Source organism: Artibeus jamaicensis, unplaced genomic scaffold, assembly GCF_021234435.1.
Source record: "Artibeus jamaicensis isolate MK-2021 breed Jamaican fruit bat unplaced genomic scaffold, CSHL_Jam_final contig_47, whole genome shotgun sequence".
NCBI classification, from domain to species: Eukaryota; Metazoa; Chordata; class Mammalia; order Chiroptera; family Phyllostomidae; genus Artibeus; species Artibeus jamaicensis.
The window spans coordinates 1,445,447-1,467,031 of NW_026521848.1; the positions used below are offsets into that span (position 1 = coordinate 1,445,447).

Sequence of the window (21,585 nt, forward strand, 5' to 3'; positions counted from 1 at the left end):
GTTTTCCAGTTGCTGGAGAGGAAGAGCTGCCCCCACAGGTCATACAATAGTACCCTCATCACCTTTCTAGATCCACTCAGAATCAGCATCAGCATCAAGACAAGGGGTTCTTCACTGGATGCAGGCAAAAGCCAACTAGGGAGCTTAAAAAACATCAGAATCTCTGGGGAGAAGACCCAGGCCTCTGGTTCATTTGAAAAAGAGCCTGGGTGATTCTGATATGAAGCCAGAGTTAGGACCCACTTGCCTAAATCAAGCCTTCTGCATTCCCCACCTTTCCTGAGGAGATGGGCAGGTGTACAGCTCTGATCCAAACCCAACCCTGAATCCAGGATCTCCCTGGTAGAACTGGAGGAAGTAGCAGGGTTCGGGGGGAGGCAGTGAGACATGGACTATAAACCCAGAAAAAAAGCAGAGGACCTCCCTCATTGTTCAGCTCTCCTGTCTGAAGGGACCTGAAGCTGAAGAACCTAGACTCTGTAATAGGCAGCTCTTATTTGGAAATTGGTAGACTGACTGAAGTCAAGATTTAGTTTGTGGCGAAGGTGTACATCTCGGTGGGGAGGAGGGACAGATTCTCTGAGGGTCCATCTCATAAAGTACTAAGAAGCACTGCTTTAGAAGAATGTGCTGGGCTCCCAAACAAAGTAATATGTAGAGCCACAACTCTGCCTTCTTTGGCACATTCTTTCAGAGCCCATAAGGTACTGAAAGAGTATCTACAACAACCTCTTTAATTGTCCAGATGTGATCCTCAGGCCCAAGAGGGGTGCGGCTGGCCCAGGTCTCAAGAGGTGTAAGTGGAAGAGCTGGATCTGGAACTCCTGGGTGTTCCATGACAAATGAATCATCCAGTAGGGCTTCATCTTTCAAACTGCCTGGTCAGCAAAAGAACCTGAGTACTTGTCCCCAGGACCAACCCCTCAGGATTCTAATTTAGTGGGCCTGGGTAAAGAGCCCAGGAATCTGAATTTTAAGTCACCTCCTCCCCCATCAGGTGATTCTGTCATGATGTAAGTTTGGGAAACACAAGGGAGTGGGAAGGCCATATGAGCAGAGGAGAAATAACAATGGATGCATACAGCTCTTTTTTACAAGGCGAGCCTCTAGGCTTAGGAAGTAGTTCCTTCTTTCACAAATAAAGTAGGGTGGTTGTTCTACCTAAGGGTGAGAGTGAGTTAGGAGATAAATACCTCCTTAGTCTTGGAGCCCCCACATCTTTTAGGAAAGCGGTATTCAAGGCCCTACAAAATTTACCTCTTAGGAAAGAGGCATTCAAGCAAGACCCTACTGAATTTCTCTCTAGTCATGCTTTGCCCTAATCCTGTTAGGCTTCCTGCTAACTCTGGAACATACCATGGCCCTCCCTTTCTTTTCTCATTCTCAGTTTTCCCTACATCTCCATTCACCTAACTATCAGCTTATTACATTCTCACCATCTGACATGGGACTGAGGATAAAATCTTGATAATCTATTCATTCATTAGTCCAGTCATTCCACAGCAATTCTCATTCCTAACTAAGACATCACCTCTGACATATCAATGCAAACTGTCTTGGATGGGCCTCAGATTCTTTGTATAAAGTGTACCAAGTCCTTTGAGGGCAGCGACAAATATTGTAAATGAACATAATTTCAAACACAGAAGTCCCACAGAATTCTAGGAATTTATCCTAGAGATGCTTAAAGGGTACTCATTATAATAGCACTGTTTGTAAGAGCAAGACCAAAGAGTAATTGCGTTCAGTAGAGCTCTAAAGTCAAATTCCAACTACACCTCTGACTAGTAGTATGACTCTGGGCAAGTAACTAAACCTTTCCAGACCTCAGTCTCCACATCTGTAAAATGAGGAAATAGTACGACCTACATCACAGAGCTGTTGTGAGCGTAAATGAACAGTAAGGCAATGTACTGTCTGATACACAGGTAGGGCTCTATAAACATTTCCTAGTCTTACTACCAAGCTGCCATTAATAACAATGAGGTATACATTCCTGTGTTAAATATAGAATGATCTTCATTATACTGTTAAGTAGGAAAAAAGCAAACTGGTTAATATGCATAGTGTTCTATGTGTTAAAATAATCAAAACAATGAAAAAGCCAGAGGCAGAATGTTGCTGTGCTCATACCTGCACAGAATATCTCAAAGAATACACACAAACTGGAAACATAGAGGTCTGGAAGGGAGACTTGACTTTTCACCTTTTATCTAGTTTGATTTTACCACGAATTTTGAAAACAAACACAAAAACAAAAAATGCTCTAATAAACAAACAGTAGTACTTGCTGTGGTGAATCTGACATATAGCTAAGATTGGCACCCAGTGCTCATACAATTGCCTGCTCAAGATGGGGTGCTGGGGATGTGACAAAGTGGTATAAAACCTGCCCCAAAGGAACCTCCACACTGGGGGCAGAACCATATTACAACTGAACTCCTGCTCCTGCCGCTAGAGCACAGGAAAGTTCTCCCTGGTGGGGAGGGCAGATGGGGTACCAAATGGCTGAATTCTGGGCCTGCTACAGCCAAGCTGGGTTATTGCTATCCCACTGGAATGGGACTTAAGCTGGTGTGACTCCTGGCCTGAGGGACTGTCTTCTCCTATAACCATAGAGCTTCTGTGACCTGTAAAATAAAGGTGACGGTTTCTAAGGCAAGTGTGCCTGTGGAGATGAGAGAAGCCAGGCAGCTCTGTGGCTCCCTAAATCCCAATTCAAGTAGCCCTTGATGATTTCCTCACCTATACAATGGGAATAATGACAATATCTATCTCATGGGGTTGTTGTGAGGACTGAATGAGTGACAATAAAAACAAGGTGACATTTACTGAGTGTTTACTACATGCCAGGCACAAGTCTCATAGCTCACAATCACCCTAGAAGGTAGGCACAAATATCACCTTGAGTTTAAAGATGAGAAAACCAAGGCTTAGAAAGGTTATGTTACTTGGTTATAATGGCAAGTGACAGAACTGGGACTTAAACCTAGACAGTCTGACCCTACAGCCACCAAAGAACAATGCTTTCAAAGTTACTACACAAGTAAAGCCAGTACCTGGCTTGCTGCAAGGGGTCAGTGTGAACTGCTATTATGGGAAAGAAAGTGGGAAGGGTCTAAACATACTTTATATGGGCTCCCTCTCCAGCTAGCTTTCAGGTGCACACGACTCAATCTCTTTACTGGCCTCCATACCTCCTACTTGTCACCAAGGACAACAGCTCTTCATCCAGGCCTGTGGGGACCCAGAAGGCCAGAATGGCTTCAGTAGAGCCTCTTGAGATGGTTCTCTGGCTTGACTCCTTTTCCTGCCCAGGGCCCTAGGGAGAGGTTCTAGAGAAATCTGGCTTATCCACCCCAATGCCAATCTCATGGGACACAGAGCCCCTCTCTACTGAGTGTTAAGGGAACTGATATGAACTATACCTAAATTCAAAACTTTCTTGAAGTTGTTTATGCTTTAGGTCCAATTTATCTTTCAGGTATTACAGATAATATAAGATGACTTACAAATCTGAAACAATTCTAAAATACCTTCCTAGTTCTAATTTCCTGGAGCTTAAGAAATGAATTATTGCTCACCTTCAATCCCCCTTTCATAAGTAATGACTAGTCTGTTCCTTTGAGTTGCTCAGAGAAGCTACCCTACGTGATCCTTCCTTTGCTATGGGTAGTTTCCAGTTTCTACTGCCTTCCCACAGGAGCCCCTCATTCCATGCCTGAGGATATCTGGCAACAAAGCCCCAGGTGACCCACGATAACTGGGGAGGTCAGGGGCAGTTCCTCAGGGACTCCCCAAGTCTAGAGCCCACATGTCTTAGCACCATTGTTGGGTAGGCCTCCTCAGCCATCTGACAGGTGTTCCTCTTCCAGGTCTCCCTCCTGCTCCCACCTCTGGGGGTGGAGACTCACCAGCACTGTTGGCCTCTGACTCCAGCAGGTGGATGTCATTGCAGTCCGCCAGGGAGTGCTCCAGGCAGAGCTGCAGGAAGCGGGCCTGGGTGCGGGTGACCCGCTTCAGAAGCGACAACAGGGCCACTGTCTGCTCACACTCATTCCAGCCCTTGAACCAGCCAGCGAGGATGCCCACCTGGTCTCGGAACATCATGGTGCCAGGCCTGGGGCCAGGGTGGGGGGGACGGCGGTGGCAAGGGCCAGCGCCGTCACATGGTCTCGGCTCTGGGCTCCTGTTACCTCTTCCCTGAAGGCCAGGGCTTGAGGATGGTCCCTGGCGTGGTGGCAACAAGTGGTGGGCAGAGGACGAAACCTGCTCACATCGGGGGAGGTCTTGGTCCAGCCACGCCTCTCCAGGCTCCTGAAAAAGGAAGCAAGGGGGTCAGATAGAATGAAGGGGCCAGAACTGACCTGGTACTGGGCGGGGGGGGGAGGAGGAGGAGGCCTCATGTCTTCCTCTTTCAGGATATTCACTCTGCAGCACTCCTGGGAGAACAGATACGAAACCAATTCTCCCTCCAATCTTCAGATTCAGAGAGAGACCTACACTAGACAAAGGAAAAGATGCTGCCCCTCAGGCCTGGCTATCACAGGGCCAAAGGATATGGATTTAAGGCAGAGAGTAGATTGGTAAGATTTTCCAGAAATGGGAAATAGGAAAGGCTGCACATTATAGGAAAAGGATCTGAATTAATGGAAACCTGGCCCCAGGTTACTTGACTAAGCAGGCATATGACCGCAAGCACATGCCCTGACCTTAGTGATCTCTGGCTACCTACTGAGAGCTAAACAAAGTGATTGATCACCTGCTAAACAGACCCTATGGACTTTTTATATCATTTTAAGCTAAGACTCACAAAGTTAACTTAATATGGGTGGGTGATGAGGTGGTAACCCTAGCAGAGATCTCAGGTATGTGGATAGCTCTCTGATGAGTAATTGTCTGGGTGGACAGAGGCCTCTTCGGAGATCTCCAATAGGCTGGAGGGATCTCACCTCCTCCAATGTAGCTCACCCACTCTAGAAAAGGTGCAGCTATAATGTCTAAGATCCCATCAATCTCTACTTTGAGGTGAATCTCTCCCAGTCCTCTTCTTCATTCCTCTGAAGACTAATCTTGACCCAAGTCTTCTGGGTTGAGAAGTCCCCTTGGCTTCCAGAGATCCAAGGTTGTAATCTAGAGACACCCAAGAGCCAAGAGAATGCCAACCTGAGGACAAGGGGGACACATTAGAAGTCAAAAACTCTCAAGCAAGAAAAGTGTCCAAATTCTTCTCTTGCAGGAACTACAGAGAAGCTACGTCAACTGGGCAGACAACAGGCCTATTCTTCAGTTGACTGGTTTCTGGACACTACTCTAAAACCTTTTTCTAAGTGTCTCCAGCTCTAGGTCTCCAATCACATTTCCTGTCTTTCCTGCAACCAGTGCCCTTGGCTCCATCCCCATAACACATTCAGCTCTATCCTCCTCTGGCTGCCAAGAGGATTGAGAACTCCATACAAAGACCCATTGAACCTCTTAGGTCTTAGGAAGGTACTGCTATCTCCTTGAAATTCCATGCTCCTGCTGAGAAGGGCTGTGAGGTACACTTGACAATGGCTGTGACTAACCTCACTAAGCCCTGGTGGGACACCTGAACAGAGTAAACCGGCTTGACTCTCAGTCCCTTTGGATTTAGGAAGTGAGTGTGGAGGAAAAATGAAACCTTGCTCCAAGTTAAACAGGCCTTCCAGAAATCTGTCCAAAAGGGAAATCAAATGCTGCCTCCCCAGTTTAAAATCCTCCAATGACTTCCCATTGTACTTAAACAAAATCTACACTAAACCTGAACTTATCTTGTCCTACAGAACACTGCAACACTCCTGTGGCCTCTCTAACCTCATCTTGTACCTAGTCCTTTCTTATTTAATGGAATCCTCTTGCCCCAGACCTATGGCTGGCTCCTGCTTGTCACTTAGGTCTCAACTCCATGTCAATTCCTTGGAGAGATCTTCCCTGACCAATCTAAGGAGTCTCGCTCTTAGTCACTCTGTTAACAGTATTCCATTTCTATCTAGTTCAACACCCTCAAATATCACTTATTTCTGTTTGTTGTTTTTCTCTTCCCACCAAAATACAAGCTATACTGCTGTCACTGTCTAGAACAATGACAGGCACACAGAAGGTGCCATTATATGTGTTCATGAATGAATGAATGAATAAAAAAGGTGAGTATGAAAATCACACTTGGGATTTCTACAGCCCTGGGGGAGAAGACAGAAAAGTGGATCATAGGATGGCAAAGGGATTTGAAAATCCTAAGAGAAACATTTGAAGGCACTGAAGAAATTTCTTCTGGGGAAGAGAAGACTCAGGAGCAACTGCATAACTGACTTTGACTATCTGAAGGAGTATCACACAGAAGAGGAATTAGATTTATTAAGTTACTCCAGAGAAGAACCTGGACGGACAGCTCTACCTGAGAGGCAACATGGGACACAGGAAATGTTGAAAGTCAAGAAAATTGAGTTGTAGTTTGCCCCAGCCACGGATTCACTTTCATCTTTGAGCCCAACTGCTTCTCTTCTCTAGAATGTGTGAGGTAAGTAGCTAGATTGGATCACACATGAAAAATGGGTTTTATTTCTCAGGCTAATTCCAACTGACTGGTAGCGGCAGCCTGGAGTACTGTAGTTAAAAGGATCCTGAAGACATGAAGCAATGGTGAATAATATAATAAACAGGGGCACATCTCTAAGAATGGGCTATTATTTAGCTATTAAAAACATGATTGATCCTGTTAGAATTTTAAAAAAATATCTTAATCTCTAATATAGTATTTGATCTTCAGTGACCTGGAGGATATCCATAAGCTGCACAGTAATATGTACAATGTGATGTCATTTTTGTAAAAAGAAAAGAAGTCATGTACGAAAACCATTTACATCTGAATATATTTACACATATGTATATGTGTATATAGTGAAATGTATGAAGGATATACCCTAAGGCTGTTCACATTGATTACCTGGGAGAGAAGGAGCAATTACTAATACTCTTTACATATTTTTTTACTACTTCACAGTTATAAGTTGAACACATCTATAAATTTTAGAGGAATTAAAAAATGTTTAACCCTGGCTGGTGTAGCTCAGTGGATTGAGCGCGGGCCTGCGAACCAGACAATCGCAGTTCGATTCCCAGTCAGGGCACATACCAGGGTTGCAGGCCAGTTCTCTGCAGGCCAGTTCCCAGCAGGGAATGCATGATGTTTCTCTCCCTCTCTCCTTCCCTTCCCCTCTAAAGATAAATAAATAAAATCTTAAAAAAAAAAATGTTTAAAGGTACATTCTACTTTCTGGCTCAGTGAGAAAGAGTAGTATGACTGATTATCAGTTTCCCTGGATGCAGGATGGGTAAATGATAGCTCACAAGAAGTGAAAAAAAATCTGTTTCCCTTCCCAGTCCCAGCATTTTGTGGCTTTTAGTCCCAAGGAGACAGCAGCAGCCTCAACATAAGGAAAAATTTTAAAATAATGTGTCTGTCCAAGAATGAAACTGGCTGCCATATGAGGAAGTAATAAGCTCTCTGGCTGCTGGAAGTGGTCAAGTGGAGGCTGAAAGAACATCCCTTGGGACTGGGAAGGATTCCTTCACTGGGTGGCAACTGGTAAGATAGAAGGACATGTTACTATTTCAGAGGGAACATCTGTGACGGGAGGTTTGATATGCCAACAGCGTTTACTGCAAAGGATGACCAAACCCACAAACGGACCAAAGTTGTGCACACTCTTTTCCATAAACTCTTTTTATTAAGTTGTTACTTTTCCTAAGTAACAGCACCATCTCCCCCAAATAAATTGTTGACTAAACATTAATCTAGCTTGTTTCCCCAAGTCAAATGCTAGCAGAAAGCCTTGGGACAGAGCAGGGTCTCAAACATGATGTTTTACAAGGCCAGGTTTTAAATAGCAGGCTGGTGAAGATTATGATGAGCTAGAAACCACATACCCTGTCTAAAGGGAGAAGTCACAATTTAGCTCTAATCAACTGCTGCCACGTGGGAATGTAGGTCTGCTGCTGTTAGAAGATTTTTTTTCTTAAAGAGGAGACAAAAATCTGGAATTTTAAATAAGATCCCCCTATTTTTAAGTGTTGGGAATTAATTCACATTAAAATAGCCACTATACAGAACAAACAAAGCCTGTGGCCTGTGGTCCTTTAACAATATAGACATACACTGGGAAAAGACCAGAAGTATGATAATTATCCCTCCCTCAGGCCTCTCTGGTTCACACTTTCAAGCCACCCTCTCTGTTCAGGAAACATGACTGAAAAAAGGATCTAGTGCCTAGGTCAGACAGTCCTCAGCAAACACTGGGGCTTTAGGTTAACGGTCAGTTTTAAGACTGTACTATTAAAAAAAAGTAAAAATCAGCCCTAAAGGGAGGGTTCCTATGCTCTGGAAAGAAAGATGCTGGGTATTTGGTCTTGATGATAAATGGAAAGGACCGAATGGCCTTCTTCCATCAAAGAGACAGTTACAGTGAGAAAGGAAGACCTGGCTGGTGAGATGGGCTGGGAAAGAGGCATCTTACTGTGGTAGATTTTGGTGGATTTGACTGTCAAATATCCATTCTCACCTTCTAGTACCAACCCCTTAAGTTTCCTTTGGAGAATTAACTGCCTTTCTTGAATCTAGGAGGAGACATAGAATAAAGTGGAGACAAGGAAAGTCCTCTCAACTTTTGCTGGAACTACTGGGGGAAATAAGTTCTTGGTTAGGTTGCTCAGATTACACATCTCCTAATGTTACTGATTGCCACTTCTGCTACTTCTCAGTGACAGCCTGCTTTAGAATGAAGCTAGTAGCAGAGATAAAGGCAGAATCAACAAATTAGGTGAAAAAAATGGAGACCTGTTCACAATTGAAGACCTGGAAACAGCAAGCCTGAAGCCCCTCCCCAGCCTGAAAATGTTTCGGTTACATGGACCAATAAACTTCTTTTTGGCCCGTCTGAATTGGGTTTCTATCACTTAAGGTTGAAAAAGCCTTGATTCCTCCCATATAAGACAATCCACCACTGCTCTGGTCTCTTTGTCTTCATGTCACCAAAAATGACTCCTTGCATTTGAGGACATGAGTGGAACCCCTATAGCAGTGTCTCAAAAAGCCCAACAATACTGCTGGCATATTTGGTCTCTGAGAAACCAAGTAACCTTCTTGGGAAGCATCTACCAATCCTGAAGGGTGGGAAATGAAGCCAAAAATTGCCTAAAAGGTTCCAGGAAAAGTGCCCACTAGGTTCCTTCCTTGGCCTGGAAGAATAAGAAGCTGCCCACAGACAGGAGGCACTTATGGAAGTCAACTCTCCACATTCAGAATAGCACCATGGAGTCTGCCAGACTTGAGATTGGGGCTCTCCTGCTGATACTTACTTGCTGTGTTGACCCAGAGGGTAAGTAACTCAGTTTCTTCCTTAGTGAATCTTGTAAGAATGAAATGAAACAATGTATAGAAAAATGCCTAGCATGATGCTTAGCATATCTTCAATATTATTATACATTAAGTATCAGGTCCCAGACTGTATGCTAACAGCTTTTAGTGGATGAGCTCATTTGATCTAAACCTATATATTCTATATCTATCTCATATATGTGTATGTGTGTGTATGTGTATGTACGTATGTATGTATATAATATACACATTTTACAGAGGAAAAAAGTGGCTTGTAGAAGGTGAAGTCACTTATCCAAGGCTGCACACATCTATGCTGAGATTTTCAAGGTCAGGCAGTCTGGCTTTGGAATTCTTGATTGTTCCTGAGAATAATGTTATAGAAAGTTGGGTTGAAGGGGTACACATGCTTTAATGCCAATATCTCTGGATAAAAGAGGGGTTCCTATCAGCCTTCCTACCCATTCCTAACCCTTCTACAGCACCCACCTAGGCCTTTGTGTAATTCACACTTCACGAACAAGGTAAAAGACTAGTTACCTAAGGTTAACTCACTATCCTGACCAAAGAACAGGTGAATGTCAGAAGCCAAGGCAGTCCAACTTCTCTCGTGTAAAAACCAAACAGTATTTTCAGAAACTCCTGAAATATGTACAAAAAACATGTATGCTATTACCTAACCCAAGAATGTGCTCAATCTACTGAGCTATACCAACCAGGGCTAGTCATCTCATCTTGATCATTCTTTTTTTATAAATTTTTAAAAGAAGATTTTAATTATTTATTTTTAGAGAGTAGAAGGGAGGGACAGAGGACAAGACACATCAATGTGTGGTTGCCTCTCACACGCCCCATACTGGGGACCTGGCCTGCAACCCAGGCATGTGCCCTAAATTGGGAATCGAACCAGCAACGCTTTGGTTTGCAGAACACTCAATCCACTGAGTTTGCAGAACACTCAATCCACTGAGCCACAGCAGCCCGGACTAATAACTCTTTTAGTCTTAATGTTGGTTAAACATACCCTCCTTTTTTCTTTCCCAAAACTTAGGTGGCTCTGGAACCAGACTGCCTGGGTTGGAAATATAACCCTACCACTTATTACAATCCTTAATTTGGGCAAATGATTTCACCTTGCTGTACCTGTTCCCTCATATATAAAATGTACTTAATAATAGTATCTATTCTCGGCCCTGGCTGGTGTAGCTCAGTGGATTGAGCGCGGGCCTGCGAACCAAGCAATCGCGGTTCGATTCCCAGTCAGGGCACATGCCTGGGTTGCAGGCTGGTTCCCTGCAGGCCAGTTCCCAGCAGGGGAAGCACAAAGGCAACCATACATTGATGTTTCTCTCCCTCTAACCTTCCCTTCCCCTCTAAAGATAAATAAATAAAATAAAAAAAATAGTATCTATTCTCATAGAGTTGTGAGACATAAATACTCTCAAAGAGTTGTTATCATCATTCTGGATTCCTCTTTCTTTACTGCCATCATCGAGTTCTGATTTCTCTATACCCAAAACGTAACAGCTTCTCTTCATTTTTACTACCAACACTATACTCATCACTATCCTTTCTCATCTGGATAAATGTATTGCCTCCTAACCTGCCTCTTGCTTCCATTTTTGTCCATTTTCCTTGCAGAAACCAGTGAACTTTCTAAAAAGAAAAAAAAAATCAGATTATGTAGCTGTCTTGCTTTAAAAATCCTCCAACAGTTTCCCAATCCTCTTATGTAGCCTCTGTCAACCTCTCTAACCCCTCTGCTCCTCTTGCCTTACTTATACTCCAGCCACACTGGCATCCTTGCTATTCCTTGAACACATTTCAGAGCTTTGCACTTGCTGACCCCTCTACCTAAAATGCTCTTCCCCAGATCATCACATGGCTGGTTCCTTCTTATCAATCAGATCTAGGTATATGTGTGCCCCAGTAGGAAGGAGTCTTTGGTCTGGTACCATCATCGAAAGGTCTTCAAAGACCACATCTCCTCCAGAAATACCTTGACTGTAAGACCCATGAGGGAAGGGAATACTGTGGCTGTATTGTTCACTGCTACATTTTCAACTCCTAGCATAGCACCTAGAACTTAACAGATTCTCAATAAATATCTGTAAAAAATTTCCCCACCTTGCAGCAGTTCTTTCCCCACATGTAACAATGCTTGGGTTAGGGTGCCTCACTACCAGATCATCCACAATTGAGGCCTTCTCATCTTTCAGGTAATCAGGCTCAACTGTCACTCCTCAGAGAGGCCAACTCTGACTACCTTGTGTACAGTGGCCATCCTCACCCTTTCACATTACGGTTTTAATTCCTTCATAGCACATATCACTATCTAATTGTATCTGTTGATATATTCTCTCCCTCGTCAGAATATAAGATTCATGAGATCCAAGACCTTGAATTTTTCATTTAATGCGGTATCTCCAGTATCTAGAAAAGTATCTCTGTAAGTGTTGAATTGCTAGAGACATTTGAGACTTGCATACTCTGCATACTGCTGTTCTGTGACTTGCCCTCAACCAGACTCTATTCAACAAATTTATACCAAAACAAAACAACTCTATTCATTACTTAACTATATTCCAAAGTTCTGGGCCCTGGAAACCCAAAGCTGATTGTAGGAAACTAAACACCAGTACTGCTGGATTCCTTGGCCTTGAGGCTACCACCAAATCAAGCCAGTCATCTCATTCCTATCTTTCCCAGTGAGATCCCAAAGGAAAATCTGACTAGGTCAGACTAGCCATATACTCTCTCTAAATCAAAACAATCACAGATCAGAGCTAGGGGAACAATAAGGAGAGGGACTATCATTAAGGCTCAGAAAGGTCATCAATTTTATCTAGCTCAGCAACAGAGGAGACACTTCCAGGGTAAAGGGCCTAAAACATGTCACTAAGGATCTCTGTCATCATCTCACATTTTTTCAGGGAAAAAACTTTTCAAACTGGGGCTCTCAGGAAAGATTCTCCTTCCCACTGAGACTGCTAAGAGGTAGGACCTGTGCCTGGGGTTGTTGAGGGCCATGTTTTTCACCACAAAGCAGAAATCCACGGAGGATGAAGCTAAGTCAGTGGAGAAACAGGGAGAGATCACTGCATTGTTTAAACTGGATGCAGCTAGTTCTGAAGCCATTCTAGCTCTGAACTTTTTAGTAACATGAATCAATTAATACTCTCTCTCTTTTTAAAGATTTTATTATTTTTTTAGAGAGAGAAGAGGGAGGGAGAAAGAGAGGGAGAGAAACATCTATGTGCAAAAGAGAAACATTGATCCGTTGCCTCACGCACATCGCCAAACCGGGACCTGGCCCACAATCCAGGCATGTGCCCTGACCAGGAATTGAACCAGCGACCTTTCAGTTCCCAGGCAAGCATTCAACCCACTGAGCCACACCAGCCAGGGCTAATTCTCCTTTTTGATTAAACTAGTTTGAGCTAAGGTTCTACCATTTCTGTCTTTAGGATCCTTGCTAATATGAGCTTTTTCTTTTTTGCTAACACTTAGAACTTATGTGCAGGGCACTGTTTTAAGTACTTTATATGCATTAACTTACTTGATCCTTATAATTATTCTATGAAGTAGGATATTATTATTATTATCTTCATTTTTTTAACTGTAAAAAATGATGGCCAGCAAAGTTAAGTAATTTGTCCTAGGTCACAAAACTGGTGACACGCGGGAGGCAAATCCTGTCTGGCTCCAAAGTCTGCATACTTAAGTACTGCACTACAATGCTCCATTGCTCCCAACCCTATCAGAACAGAAAATCCAACTCTCTGACTTCAGACACTATCATCTTGGGACAGACAGGGATCAGGGAGCTTCTATTTGTGCCACCTGTTCTCAATTTCATCCTTTTTAAAATGAAGATAATTGTAGTTTACCTACCTTGTAGGTCCTGTGAATATGAGATGAGATAATACATGTAAAACACTTAAACAGTGACTGGCAAATAATAATAATTCAATGAATAGCAGTCATTATTATTACTCTTTGGCTCACTAAAGTGCAGCTAGCAAATACAATGCAGATGGAAGATCTCTTTCCCTTTATCTCTATCCTTTAGAAGAGAAGAGATGCCATGGGTGAAAAGATGAGGATACTTTCTTGTCTTCAACCCACTGCATAAGCTGTTTCCTCTGTCTGGGAGGCTACTCAGCATTGTCCAAACTCCTGTGGAACACCACCCAGCCCAAATACCTCGTTTCTATGAAGTATAAAGTGCTCCTTCTCTCACTGTTGAATTTCCATAACATAAAATTTGTGCTGCATGTTCTATGCTGTGTACCTGCCCAACCTCTTTACTGTACTGAGAGCTCCCTGAAGGCAGGCCCCAGTATTTATACTGTGATGTTTCCTCTTCTTGACCCCAGAAAGAAACAGAGTCCCTTAAAGAAAGCTGAGAGTCCTGTGGAGGGCTAAGAAGCCAAGCAGGATGGGATGAGGCAAGTCACCAGGAATAGGACTTGGGGTAGCTTGGAATCAGGAGGAAATACAAAGAAAAGCCCCACAGACAGGAGCAGCTGAGGCAGACAGCGTCTCCTTGGAGAAGAGGCAAAAAGGGCTGGGTAGAGAGAAGAGAGGGAGACGGAAACAAGGTGTGGGAAGGTATATTGAACCTGAATAGGGAGTGAGATCTGAGAAACTTGGAGATTTCCAGCCAAACACAAGAACTGCCAATGATCCAATGCTTCCCAATAACTTACAGAGAGCAGATCCGACTTTGTGGGATTCAGAGAGGTATAAGACACATCCAGAGTATTTTCCAAACTCCCAGTCTAGGGAGGGTGGGTAAGTGGGCAAATACATGAAAAACTACAAGGAAGAAGCTGAGTGGTACTCTAAGAAGCACAATGAAGGGCTCTGGGCAGTAACACAGAGAATGAAGACTTGCAGGTGCCTTAAGGGGAGGGTGCCTATGTGGAAAAGGACAAATGTGGAGTAGATGAGAAGAAATGTACATGTGTATTTGAGGAGGTAGCAATGTAGCAATGTGAAGCAGAAGCACCAAAGACTGGAGGGATGGTGTGGAGGGGAAGCCAGAAGGAGAGAGTGCTAAGGGAGATCTGAAAGGGAACCATTTAGAAGTAGAATCTGAAATAATGCTCAGGTGTGGTAACTTTGTGGAGAAGTTAGGAGGAGAGTGAGGGCTCTTTCTGGAGGATGGGTACTTCACAAAGGGTACTCCCAGGAAAATGGGAGGTGGGCCGTAGGGCACAGATTTATACCAAGGCATCTTTTGGGGGCTTTCTGTGGGAAAAGGGAAATCCTCCTATAAGGAAGTGGTTCTCAAACTTGAGCATACACCAGAATCACCAGGAGGGTTCCTAAAAACAGACTACTGGCCCTGATACCCAGATTTTCTGATTCAGTAGATTTGGGGTAGGATCCAAGAATCTGCATTTCTAGTAAGTTCCCCCAGATGATGCAGATGCTGCTAGTCAAGGGACCACACGAGACCCACTACTATAGGGGAAAAGGAAGGTGAAGGCTGCTGACAGAAAAGGGGGTGAGGGGAGTCCTCAAGTAGTCTTTAAGGAGGTGTTAAGGGTATCTCTGTACACAGGAGAAGGTCTATGATGATAGAACCTAAGAAAAATGGTCTGAAAGAAAGGCCTCTGAGGTATGGGATTTCAAGTGCTGAGAGTGTCTCTTGAGAAACTTTTTATTGAAAGGGGACATGGGGCCTTTTAAAAAAAATTATTTATTTTTAGAGAGAGGAGAAGGGAGGGAGGAAGAGAGGGAAAAAAAACCATCAATTGGTTGCCTCTCATATGCTTCCAACTGAGGACCTGGCCCACAACCCAGGCATATACCCTGGCAGCAACTTTTTGGTTCACAGGTCAGCACTTAATCCACTGGACCATACCAGTCAGGGCTAGAGCCTGTTGAGAGGGTTGTCTGAAGGATGTTGGGGGTCCATGACAGGATAAGGGGGGGAGGCTCAGATATGCAAAGGATCTCTAAATTGACTTCAGAGGAAAAAGAATGGAAGAGATGAGAGGGTGTAAACAGGGGTTCTAAAAGGGGTAAAGCTGATAAGGGACTGAATAAAGTTTCTTGGGGATGTAAGAGGGGGAATCTAAGGGAGAGTTCTGAGGAAATCTCATGAAGTGCTGGGGGCTGAGTTGTTAATGCAGGGCAATTTTGGAGAAAATTCTCTAAAGGGTCTCTGGGAGGTATGGTCTACTGAGAGAGATCTTAGATGTACTAGGGCAGGATGACAGAGGTCTTTTTTAGAAACTCCTCAGAGAGCTCAGATGAGGAGAAACCTCTGAGGAAAACCCTCAAAAGAGTATATGGGGAAGGTGGGTCTTCTGAGGGGAATGTGGGAATGTCAGGGTAGAGGGCTTTTCAGAAAGAATTCGGGGACTTTCTAAGAGCAGGAGCTCTGCGTTCTTTTGAGGGGAGATTGGCAGTGGGGGGGTTTCTACAGAGGGTTCTAGAGGATTTGAGTGAACCTGTGAGGGAGAGCCCAGGGAGAAAAAGTCTCTTACTAAGGCAAGAGGTCTCTCAAGGGGCTCCGCTGTGTGTGTGTGTGTGTGTGTGTGTGTGTGTGTGTGTGTGTGTGTGTGTGTGTTGGTGGTGGTGGTGGTGGTGGTTTGAAGGGCCTCTGGGAGGGATTTCAAGGGCACACCTTAGGAGAGCTCAAGGAGATTGCTGGGGTCTCTGAGAAGACGTGAGATTTTGAAAAACTGCACCTCAGAGAGGTCTTGAAAAGGGTCTCAAGGTTTACAGTGGTTGTGAGGAGGATGTTAGAAAATTCAGTTAAAAGTAGGTTTAGAAGGGGTGGGGGAAGTTATAGAGAAGAACCATAAAGGAACTCTTTTCAATTCAGAAGCAATTCTTGGGACATTTGGTGTGGGTTACTAGGAAAGATTTGGGAGTTTTGGAAGGAGCTTTTTAGAATGTGGAAGAGTAGTTCACCATACATTTCAGGGAGTCTCTAAGGAAGATTTCAGGGCACATCAGAGGCTTTCTGAAGGATTTGGGGTCAGGGGTTCTGAGATTTGGGGCTCTGAGTGGAAAATCTCCAGGGTGATTTTTGGTATATGGGTGAAGGTGAGAGGGAAGTCTGTGGGAGACTGGGGGGGCTGTGCCAAATCGATCTCTGGGAAAGATTTCGGGAATGTCCGAGTCTGGAAGGGATTTGAGGAAAACCATGAAGGAGGTTTTCAGGGTTTCAGAGGGAAAAGACATCTGACACATATTGCTGGAATATCCGAGAAGTGGTCAGGGGAATATTTCTGTAAAGAGAAAGAAGATGGGGATTTGGGGCACGGTTCTGTGAGGTCAATTTCCAAGACATGGGACAATCTCTGGACTAGCCTGTGGGAATGGGGGTGGGCTCCTGAGAAGACCTGGGTCCATCGGAGGCGGGATGGCCTGGGGCCCTCAGGGGGGTCTCTGAGGTCGCCGGGGACCGCCCTCCTAGGAGGTGTCTGAGGTAGACAGCGGTGTCGATCCCGAGGGTGTGAGGGGGATCTGGAAGGGAAGCTTCCGAAGTGAACTGTGAAAGCTATTCGGAGGACCGTGATTGGGGCTTCTCTCAAGGGTCGGGACCCTTCAGGCCCGCGCTCCGAGCCCGCCGCCGCCCGTGGCTCGGGGTCCCTGAGGGGGCGGGGCCGTCCGCGCGGCCTGGGGCGCCCTTAGGTGAGCCCCGAGCGCCCAGACCCGCCGCTGCCCCGGGACCGCCCAACTCTGCCCGCGACTCACCGCCTCGGCCGCCGCCGCCTCCGCTCGGGCCTCCTCAGGCCACCGCCACAGCCGTCGCCCCCTCTCCAGCCCGCGAGCTCCCCTCCCTCCTCCCTCACCGACCACCGCCGCCGCCACTGCCGCCGTCGCGCTGCGTCACCGCGCCGTGCGTCACCGCCCCTGGCCCCGCCCCGGCGGAGCTGCCGCGCGCCAGCATTAGCAGACGCCGCAGTGACGAATCGCACACCACCAACGGGCGGCGAGGGCAGCGGGAAGGGCGGGCGGTGAGCGCGGAGGAAGACCGGGTCCTGGAGGCGCGGAGAGCGACTGGGGCTGGATAAGGACTGGGAGGTCCGCCCCTTGCTCCGTGGGATTGGTCGGTCAGGGGGCTGTCGGTCAGAAGGGGAAGGGGCGGGGCGCGCGCAACGTTGCTACGGGCAACGGGCCTGGCGGAGTCCAGCATTGGGCCTCCTGGCCCGCAGGGGGCAGTCTCGTGCGCACATATCTCAACGCCCTCGCGCTAAGTCACAATTCTTCATTCTGGCGTTCAAGGCCGGCTGCCGGCCTCTCGGTGAGCCCCGCCTAAAGCCCTGGCCCGTCGGTGCCTTAGACTGTCCAGGTTGGCGCTCAGGCTTTTGGAGTCTCTGCTTTTTCAGCACAACTCCCCCATCTGAGCCTGTTGCTTATTCTCTCAAATGGAATAGGATTGAAAGAGACGATGCATAGAAAGCGCTGGGCACAAAGGAAACCATCAATAAATGGGAGTTTTTGCTCCTGCTGTTGTTATCTGTTGGTTCATGCACGAACTTCCCTGGCTCGGGGTGAACTTAGCAGAATCGGGGTATTCGCTCGGAAGGCTCTCAGGTGACTGAGACGTGGCTTGTTAGAAGAACTCAGTAAATGCAGTCGAGGTGTATTGTAGAGTTCAAGGCAGAGGATGGTGGGACATGAGCTGCAGCCAGATGTTTGGCCACTTGAGGGAGTTTGGACTTGTCTCTTGGGCACTACGGAGCCGTGGAAAGGCTTCGAGCTGGGAAGAGCCACGGTGAGTTGGTTTGGAAGATGTCTCTGGCTTCCGTATTGGAGGGAAGAGAGAGAGGGGCCGTGAGTAAAGGGAAGCATTAGAGATGGGAGAGGGACGTTTGCACCAGAGTGGAACCGTGGGAAGGGGAGGAAGACGGGTGGGAGAAAAGCCCAGGATGCTGAACTAGCTGGCCCTTGCTGGGACTGGCTGGCTGCAGACGGTAAGAGAGGGGGATATCTAAAGTAAGGCCCTCTGGCTGGGAGATTGGGGGGTTGGGGGGGTATTTCTGAGAAGGAGGCCCAGGAAAGATACAGGTTTTGAAGATACTGAGTTCAGTGGGCCACCCAGCAGCAGGGTCCAGGAGTCTGCGTAGCCCCTGTGTCCGGAGCTTAAGAGAGAAATTGGGGTTGGAAACCAAGATTTGAGGATCATCGAAGATGATAATTGAAGCTGTGGGAATTAGTGACCTAGCCTGGGGAGGAGGGTATGAGGGATATGAATGGAGACAGGGACCCTGAGAAAAAAGGGAACATGGAAGATTTGAGCAAAGAAATGGACAAAGATTTCTTGAGAAGCAGCAGCAGAGAGGAGGGAAATGAGGAAAGTGGCATCATGGATGCTGTGAGGAAAGGCCATTTCAAGCCAGGGTGGGGGATGGCACAAACCCCATCCACTAGCCCCTACATTGAGGCAAGAACTTTAACACCATATAGAGTGATTGTGCTCCATAGATGCTGCTTTATTTACTCATTTAACAGTATTTCTTATGTACTTAATACAAGGGAGACCCAAAAACCAGCTGGAATTTTCTAGTGGGCAGGCCCCTCGTAGAACAGGCTTCCCCTGCTAGGTGAGTGTTCTAGGAACCCATATGCACCAGTGTACCAACTGTATTGTTGTGAGAGGCTTTGTTTGGCCTCTGTGAACTTTTTTTGAAGGCTCTTCAATGCATTTGCTCATTTCATGATGGTGATTTACAAGCGCACATGCCAACACTGCTGCTGAGTGGTTTTTTTTTTTTTTTTTTTTTTTTAAGATTTTAAAATTTATCTTTAGAGGGGCAGGAGCGAGGGAGAGAAACATCAATGTATGGTTGCCTCTAGTGCGACCCCTGCTGGGAACTGGCCTGCAGGGAACTGGCCTGCAACCCAGGCATTTGCCCTGACTGGGAATGGAGCTGCGATCCTCTGGTTTGCAGACCTGCGCTCAGTCCACTGAGCTACACCAGCCAGGGCTGCGCTGAGTTTTTGACAAGAAGCGGCATGACCCCCTTGCCCCACCCTCCCTGTTCACCCAATCTCACCCCAAGTGAAATTTTTTTGTTTCCCTGGATGAAAAACTCCCTCAAAGGGAAACGTTTTGCCAAAGTGGAAGGGGCGAAACAAAAATGGCAGAAGTACTAAAAGGCATCAAAATTGGCAAGTTCAAAAGCAGTGGAAAAACCATCTCAATAGGTGTATTACATCAAATGGAGAGTTCTTTGAAGATGACTGAAGTTTAAACATGTAATAATACACATTTTTTAAGTAAATTCTGTTTTGGGGGGTGTTCCCCCTTGTGTGTGCATGCACTGCTCAAGTTACTGGGATTTCATCAATGAAGAATGCAGACAAAGCTTATCTGTCTTCATGAAGCCCACATTCCTGGGGAGGGGCACAAACAATAAATACAATCTAACATGTTGATAAGTACTATGGAGAAAAATGAAACAAGCTGAGGGGATGGAGAGATAGGGTCAGTACTGTTTTAGCAAAAGACCTTTCTCCAGGTGGGATTTGAACAGAAATCTGAAGGAATTAAGGGGTGAACCGTGAGGGAAAGAGGGTTCCTGAAAGAGGGAATGGCAAGTGCAAAGGCCCAGGGGCAGGATCGGTCACAGAACCACAAAGGCTAATGCAGCTGAAGTGAGCAAAGAGGTGAAAGACAGGGTCCAAGAGGTGGTGGAGGAGTGGTAATGGCAGATAATTTTTTTTAAAGATTATTTTTAGAGGGGAAGGGAGGAAGAAAGGGAAACACCAATGTGTGGTTGCCTCTCATGCGCCCCCAATCGGGACCTGGCCCACACCCCAGGCATGTGCCCTGACCGGGAATCAAACCTTGGTTTGCAAGCCGGCACTCAATCCACTGAGCCACACCAACCAGGGCCAGATAATTTAATTCTAAAGACTACTGTAAGGACGTTTGCTTTTACCCCAATAATAGGAGAGCTGTTGGGAGGGTTTTGAGAGGAGATATGTCATCTGACTTGGGTTTTACTAGGGCTCCCTGGTACTCCCATGAAGAATAGAGTGTGGGGAGAGGGGAGAGAGAGAGAGAGAGAGGAGGGGGCTTCTCTCTCCTTTAAGTGTTCAGGAAGGACATGAAGGTGTCAGGACTAGGGTGTGGGCTGTGGCGGGGGAGAGAAGTGGGCAGGTTCTGGTTACCTTTACAAAGTCTGAGCTGACAAATTCTGATGTATATTGTCAAAGGAAAGAGAAGTGTGAAGGATGACTCTGAGGCATTCAGGTGGAGATGTCGGGTTGGCCACTGAATGTGAGTCTAGAGTTCAGGGAGATGCCCAGTGGAGAAACAATTAAGGTAGCTCTTATGAATGGCCAGAGACCGACGGGATCAGGAAGAGAGGAAGGTAGATGGAAATGAGGAGAGGACCAAGGACTGAGACCTGGGACCCCACTGTCAAAATGAGGAGCAGCTAGAGGAGTCAGAGGAAAACCTGGTGAGGGGGGTGTCCTGAAAGCAAAGTGAAAAAACGTTTCAGAGTGCAGGGAGCAATGGATGGTGTCGGGTGAAGAATTAGAATCGACCATCAGGTCCACCATACAGGTCACTGGTGGCCCTGTCGGTGGAGAGGGACGGGACTGAGAGTCTGCTGGGCAGAGTAGAAGGAAATTGGGAGGGCAGATTCAAGGTAGGCAGTGTAAACGATGTTTTTGAGAAGCTTTGCTGAAAAGGGAAGGAAATGAAAGGGCAGTGGCTGGGCAGGACATAGGGTTTTTAGTTTTTAAGATGGAAGAAATAACACTGCCTATATGAGGAGGAGATCCAGTGGAGACAGGAATGGAGAGGGAGAATTGCGGCAGGGACGCACCTGAGTGGGTCGTGGTGGGATCCAGTGCAGAGAAGAGGGGACGACAAAGGCTTGTTGTCCACTACGGAGGGAAGGAGCTATTATGAGCCTGGAATCCGCAACAATGCTCTTGTTTGCTTGTATTTTTTCACTGAAATACATGGGGTTTTCCTATAAATTACTTCTTTTTCATTTCTCCTTTATACGACAGTTGGAACATTATATTGATTTTTTCAAAAAATTTATGTGTATAAGTAGGGTACATTATTTAGGAATTTTATCTCAGGATGGGACAGGAAGTCATACAAAATGCTCTTAATAAAAAGGGGGTACTGGTTTGACAGGATGAACACCATTGTTGTAGGTCCCTTTATAAAGCCTATGAGGCCAAACGACTTC

General features: G+C 45.9%; 1 protein-coding gene across 3 annotated transcripts in view; it reads right to left on the reverse strand.

Moving 5' to 3' along the window:
* Window positions 1-17,225, reverse strand: part of SAMD4B (sterile alpha motif domain containing 4B) — a 41,678-nt gene extending 24,453 nt beyond the window's left edge. Inside the window, exons 1-2 of one of the 3 annotated variants that reach the window (XM_037133194.2) lie at window positions 17,117-17,225; window positions 3,915-4,317 (exon numbers count right to left, since the gene is read on the reverse strand). In XM_037133194.2, coding sequence (XP_036989089.2) covers window positions 3,915-4,110 — 196 coding nt within the window. In that variant the 5' untranslated portion in view covers window positions 4,111-4,317; window positions 17,117-17,225. Of the gene's footprint in view, window positions 1-3,914; window positions 4,318-17,116 lie in introns of those variants that run through there. The other 2 variants (XM_037133197.2, XM_037133204.2) reach the window with 2 other exon arrangements.
* Window positions 17,226-21,585: the final 4,360 nt, after the last annotated feature.